The sequence below is a fragment of the Kogia breviceps genome, chromosome 5, assembly GCF_026419965.1.
Source record: "Kogia breviceps isolate mKogBre1 chromosome 5, mKogBre1 haplotype 1, whole genome shotgun sequence".
Lineage (NCBI taxonomy): Eukaryota > Metazoa > Chordata > Mammalia > Artiodactyla > Physeteridae > Kogia > Kogia breviceps.
Genome location: NC_081314.1, coordinates 16,564,160 through 16,570,379, shown reverse-complemented (window position 1 = coordinate 16,570,379; position 6,220 = coordinate 16,564,160). Strand labels below are relative to the sequence as shown.

General features: G+C 57.3%; 1 protein-coding gene across 1 annotated transcript; it reads left to right on the top strand.

Annotated features, from left to right (window-relative positions):
* Positions 1 to 4,707: 4,707 nt before the first annotated feature.
* Positions 4,708 to 5,430, top strand: SOX14 (SRY-box transcription factor 14). Its single transcript, XM_059064128.1, has one exon. The coding sequence runs from the start codon at positions 4,708 to 4,710 to the stop codon at positions 5,428 to 5,430; it is 723 nt and encodes a 240-aa protein (XP_058920111.1).
* Positions 5,431 to 6,220: the final 790 nt, after the last annotated feature.

Genomic DNA, 6,220 nt, shown 5'->3' with positions numbered 1-6,220 from the left:
AGGCCTAGGAGAGGAGACCTTCCTCCCACTCGAGAGGTGGGGTGGAGGCTGGAAGGCCGGCAGTGCACTGAGGCCAAGCAGGTGGGTGCAGGCCTGGGGGCCCGTGACTTCCGCGTTTGGCTCTACCAGGCTGCGTCTGGGGTCCTTTCCGCTCCGCTGCAAGTCACGGAAAGGCCTGTTGGAAAAGCTTAACCCTGAGCGCAAGGAAACTATCCGGTGTCTTCCTTGCGTTCGGCGGTGTGCGGACCCTGGGCACTCAGAGATGAATAACACGCCGCCACCACCTTCGAGGAGCTCGACGTCTGGCGGACTGCACGGGCTGCGACAGGGCGCCACACGAGGCTGGGGAAGAGGGCGCGAGATGGAGAGGGCATAAGAGGGAGAGCATACAAGGGAGTCTTAGCCCAGTTCGGGAATCAACGAAGGCCCTTCAGAGGAGGTGAAGCCTTGAAAGAGACCTGAGGTACGCAAAGGAGTTGGGCGACAGGAGCGGGGAAGTGCTCCTACAAAGGCCCAGAGCCAGAAGAGAGGAAGGCGCATCTTGGACCTTGCTGGGGCGCCAGGCTCGAGAGGGGCGGGGCGAGAAGTGGATTTGGTCTTGACCTCCGAGGTCTCTCTCCTTCGTTCGACCCGAACAGCGTCGGTTCGCTCACCGGGTCCATGTTGCGCAGTGATTCAGACACCAGGCTCAGGACCGCACGCGGCGGGCCTTGAGTAACTGCGCTGCGTAAAGACGCGCGTACTGAGGACGTGCGCGCGGATTCTGTAGGCAAACGCGGAAGCGGAAAAGCCACATCCCAGGGAGGTCTTCGGCCCTGGAGAGTGGCCTTCGGCCCGAGCTTCAGGCTGCGGATAAAACAGGAGGCGCGTTTAGGCGACCTCTGTCTTAAGACCTATTCCGGTGGTGACCAAAACTGCTGGTTCTCCCAGGAGCCACCTCTCCAGGACGTCTGCCCGGGAATCTAAGGCTGGCAGGGAGGCAGAGCTCAGAGGGACAAATCAGCCCACGAGAAGGTAGAGGCATGGGCTGGAGACAGCACCAAGCCAGGCCCAGCGTTAAGGAGTGTTGAACGAACCGGTGGCCAGTCAGCTCTGTGTAAGGGGCGTACGAGGCTGTGCCGTCCGCCTAGGAGACGCCGCGATGCCAGGCGGGGAGAGCGCGCCCCTCAACCCTGAGTTCCTAAGCAGCGCGGAGTTCAAGTCTCAGGGCCAAGATGAGCCGCAGGATGCTGGCTCCCGCCAGTCAGTGCAGCGTGACCCAGACAGCCTGGGGCTTCGGAACCCTGGGTGGTCAGGAGCGCCCTGCCCACAAACTGCCACGCCACCATTGTGCGCCCTTTGTAATAATTCTCTCCGGACTCCTGGATTGCGAGCTGAGCTCTGAGCGCAAGATGTTTAAAGAGGATGGACCTAGAGTCTGTCATACAGAGTGAAGTAAGTCAGAAAGAGAAAAATAAATACCGTATGCTAACACATATATATATATGGAATCTAAGGGGAAAAAAAGGTCATGAAGAATCTAGGGGTAAGACGGAAATGGAGACGCAGACCTACTAGAGAATGGACTTGAGGATGTGGGGAGGGAGAAGGGTAGGCTGTGACAAAGTGAGAGAGTGGCATGGACATATATACACTACCAAACGTAGAATAGATAGCTAGTGGGAAGCAGCCGCATAGCACAGGGAGATCAGCTCTGTGCTTTGTGACCACCTTGAGGGGTGGGATAGGGAGGGTGGGAGGGAGGGAGATTCAAGAGGGAAGAGATATGGGAACATATGTATATGTATAGTTGATTCACTTTGTTATAAAGCAGAAACTAACACACCATTGTAAAGCAATTATACTCCAATAAAGATGTTAAAAATTTTTTTAATTAAAAATAAATAAATAAAAAAGAGGAACGTGGACAAGAAGAGGAAGTGCAAATATGAGGACTGAAGGAGAGCCCGCGCCTGCCCCGAGTTGCCTCGGGACAAAAGGACTGAGTTGGCCTGGAGGCTGGAAAGAGAGAAGGAGTCTACGACCCCATGCCAGATCCCCTCCTTAAGCAGTTTTCAAGAGGTTGGTTTGCATTAACACAAACCTCTGTGTGGGTTTAGTGTCCCCTGAGGGTTCCTGAGTGAGATTTGGAGGGTCACTCCGGACCCTATACCTCCCTGCAGATGTGAACATTTCTGTCATTCCTTCTGCAAACGGTCGAGATCGCCCAGTGGAACTCGAATGGCCTGGTCCCTGGACCTCGGATCCCTGGCGGGCTCTGAGCACAGCGCTAAGTCAGCAGGCTGGTCCAATCTGAGTTGGAGTTGCCAGCCACTCTTGGAAACCCTCCCCGGACTGGGCTGGAAAGGGCTTCTACTTCCTGGTACCCCAAGCTAAATGAAACCTCTTGCCGAGAAAACAGGGGTAGAGGGCAGGTGGAGGCCGGGGCTGGGGCTTAGAGGAATGTGAAGACAGCACCTGCTCGCGAGCCCACGCGGAGGTGGCTCTCCGGGCGCGAGGTCTACGCTCAGGGAGACCAGGTCTGGGACAAGAGCCTAAGTAAATCAAGAGCAGGCTTGAGGATCAGTCCTCCAGTGCTGTTTATCCGTATGGCAGGTTTCGATGGCTACAGTAGTCTTGTCGAGGGGCCCGCGTTTGGCTTCAGCACTATCTAATCCTCAGACGTGCCGCCGCGTGGGGTGGGGAAAAAACAAAACAAAAAAGGTAAGTGTTTCAAATTCTGTACACCCGGCGTCACCACTTTCCATTGGAGTCACTTTCGGCAGATCGCGTAGACTTTCCCAACCTCAGTTTCCTAATCTGTAAAATGGGCATAGTGCCCGCCTCTCTGAAGAGCGCGCTGAGGATGAGAAATGCCACACGTCTTTCTACTTGTAGGAAGGAGAAGCAAAGCCTTCGCCTCAAACTTGACACACTACATGCTAAAGAAAGACCCTCTCTCCCTGCCTCCTCGTTCTCTGCTTACCTCCCCCACCCCCAACCGGTCCAAGCCCGAGGAGCAGCGCGCGTTTCTGGTCGGTGCTCCCGAGAGAGGCTGGTGCAAAAGCCAATAAGCCTGGAACACACGCAGGTCCTGCTGGGCCTGGGACAATGGTTTCCATTTAATAAATATTTCCCCCAAGGGCATTTCACATCGGGCAGGCAATTATTCAAAGGAAACAGGCGCGCAGGTTGGCTCCGCGGGTTATTTCGTCCTCTTTACCCGAAGAATGCTCATCTGACGCAAGAAACGAGTCTCGCTTTCCCGCTGGGTGGGAAGAGACGCCCGGGGACAAACCGACCCTGGGTGCGGATACAGCCTGAGACTCCGCTCTAGGGCCGCTGCTGAAGGGGCAGCGGGGAAAACCACACGCCCCGCCCGGCGCTGGCCGGCCTTCAGATTGCCCTCCCGGTTTGGACAGATGTGGAGAGAAAGTTGGAGGCTTAAAAACACTAAATAATAGTAACATACATAGGCATCGTGATGGAAATCCCATCCCCCGCCCCCTCTACGAAAGTGAAGAGCGGGTCGCGGTGCTCTTCAAGGCTCACCAACCAGGCTTTGAAAACTCTGCACCTCCGGACGCAAGGCCCTCGGGCATCGGCTGGGAACGCGCGGCTGAGCTAGCCCGGGGCCCTGCGCTTCGCCCAAGGCGCAGCATCCCGGGGCAGGGTGGAGGCGGAGCCGCACCGGCGCCCCGTGAGAACGCAGCCAACGGACCGCCGAGGGCACGGCGCGAAAAGTTTATTTCTCTTTTTAACCTGAGTTTGATACATTCTTTTTCTCTTCCAGGGGTCTCTGACAAGGGGGGAAAGTGCTGCCCTTGCGTTTCGTGGCGAGGCTGCCCTATTTATCAACACGCTCTCTTGGCTTGTTCCCTCTGCTGCCCCCTCCCCGGGTCTTTGTATTCGAAGCCCCATTTCTCCTTTGCACAACCGGGAAAGGAAACGGGCAAGAAGAGTTTTATTTGTTGACAGTGCCAGAAACAAGGTGGAATCCAAGTCCCCGGTGCGGAGCTGGCCGCTCCGTTCTCTCGGTCGCTCCCTTACACCTCTCCCCGCCCCCCAGCAGTCGCGCTCCCTCTTTCCAACGCGGGCGCGTTGACAGGTGCGCCCCCTCGCCTTCTCTGCTGCTGATTGGCGCCCAGGTTGGGGAGTCGCCGCCCCGCGCTTATGTCAGAGTGCGTGCCGTCCTGGCCCACCTCGCCTTTGAACTTCGCCGCTTTTGGCTCTCGTTCACCAGCTTCCCCGCATTCTCAGCCTAGTGCTGCGCTAGGCGAGGCAGCTCCGGGAAAGCCACGGGCGGGGGGGAGGGAGCCACGGCCGTAGACACCGGAGAGAAGAGAACCAGAGAAGGCGAAGGTGGAGAGGGGGATAAGGAGGAACTTCCTGCCCTCGCCAGCAAATTACCTGGCCACTTAACCCCAGAGACTCCGGTACTTGGGCCCCAGCCTCTGGTGCCGGCAGCCCCCCGGCCGGCCTCCCTCTCCTCCCCCCGCCCTTCCTGCCCCCGCTCGCCCCCCGGGGCCTGCCTAGGTGCCGAGACTGGCATGATCAGCTGAACTTTGCGGGGTGAGCGCTTCTCTCTGGCTTCCCCTCTGCGGTGCGGAGGCGAGGGGAGCGCAGAGCCCCGGCTCAGGACGGACAGACAGGCAGACCGACAACCGCGTCCAGGCTCGCCTGCAGAGCCCCTGCACTGCCCACCCCCACCGCCTAGCCTCCCGGACCATGTCCAAACCTTCCGACCACATCAAGCGACCCATGAACGCCTTCATGGTATGGTCCCGAGGCCAGCGGCGCAAGATGGCCCAGGAGAACCCCAAGATGCACAACTCAGAGATCAGCAAACGCCTAGGCGCCGAATGGAAGCTTCTGTCCGAGGCAGAGAAGCGGCCGTACATTGACGAGGCCAAGAGGCTACGCGCCCAGCACATGAAGGAGCACCCTGACTACAAGTACCGGCCGCGGCGCAAGCCCAAGAACCTGCTCAAGAAGGACAGGTATGTCTTCCCCCTGCCCTACCTGGGCGACACGGACCCGCTCAAGGCGGCCGGCCTGCCCGTGGGGGCCTCCGACGGCCTCCTGAGCGCGCCCGAGAAAGCCCGGGCCTTCTTGCCGCCCGCCTCGGCGCCCTACTCCCTGCTGGACCCCGCGCAGTTTAGCTCGAGCGCCATCCAGAAGATGGGTGAAGTGCCCCACACCTTGGCCACCGGCGCGCTGCCCTACGCGTCCACCCTGGGCTACCAGAACGGCGCTTTCGGCAGCCTCAGCTGTCCCAGCCAGCACACGCACACGCACCCGTCCCCCACCAACCCGGGCTACGTGGTGCCCTGTAACTGTACCGCCTGGTCGGCCTCCACCCTGCAGCCCCCCGTCGCCTACATCCTCTTCCCGGGCATGACCAAGACTGGCATAGACCCTTATTCGTCAGCCCACGCCACGGCCATGTAACCCCCAACCCGGCCTGCCAGACCTGGAGGGCGGCCTGGAATGGGGGTCTGCACCCCGTCCGCTGCGCCTATCCGGGGCCTGCAGATGCCTAGGGGTCAGTCCTGCTGCCACCCCCTACCCCACCCCAGACTCTGCCTCTCTCTCTTCCACGGGGACGGTAGGGGCATCCTCCCGGACCCAAGGCGCAGACAGGTGCCAGAAACTTGCGAACGGTTATGACAGCTATACAGCTGCCCCTACCCCGACTGTCCCAAAACAAACCTCCGACTGTACCCCCTTTGGACAAAAAAGTAGGCAGTTTTGCTTTATTTATGTCCCCTTCTCTTTCCTCTGATGGGTTTGGACTCCAGAACTCCCAGATCCTGGTATTATATCTAGAATATGCATATATATTTTTTTCTTTTGCACCCTGAAGAAAGAGTTAGCTGTGTCTCTGTGTTTTGCCATCAGACACAACTAGGTGCCATTTGCTCTTCATGTGTGGGGGAAAAGGCTTAAAAGTTTAAAACCACAGAAAGGGAAACATTTCTATTTAAAATCATGCTATGATAGTGTTTGCTTCTTTAAAGGTAAAACAAAAGGACCCACATGGTTATTTACTTTGTATAAAGCAGTGCTCCTAGAGACCTAAGTTTACTTTTAGACAGAATGTCAGGTTATGAAGTCAGGAAGTAGAAAGTGAACAAAAATTAAAAGAATAAAAACATCCTAAATGGTCATAAATGTTTTGACAATGTCTTGGAAATGTACCTAGAAGGATTTCACCTCCTTACTCTGTTCATTTGTTGAA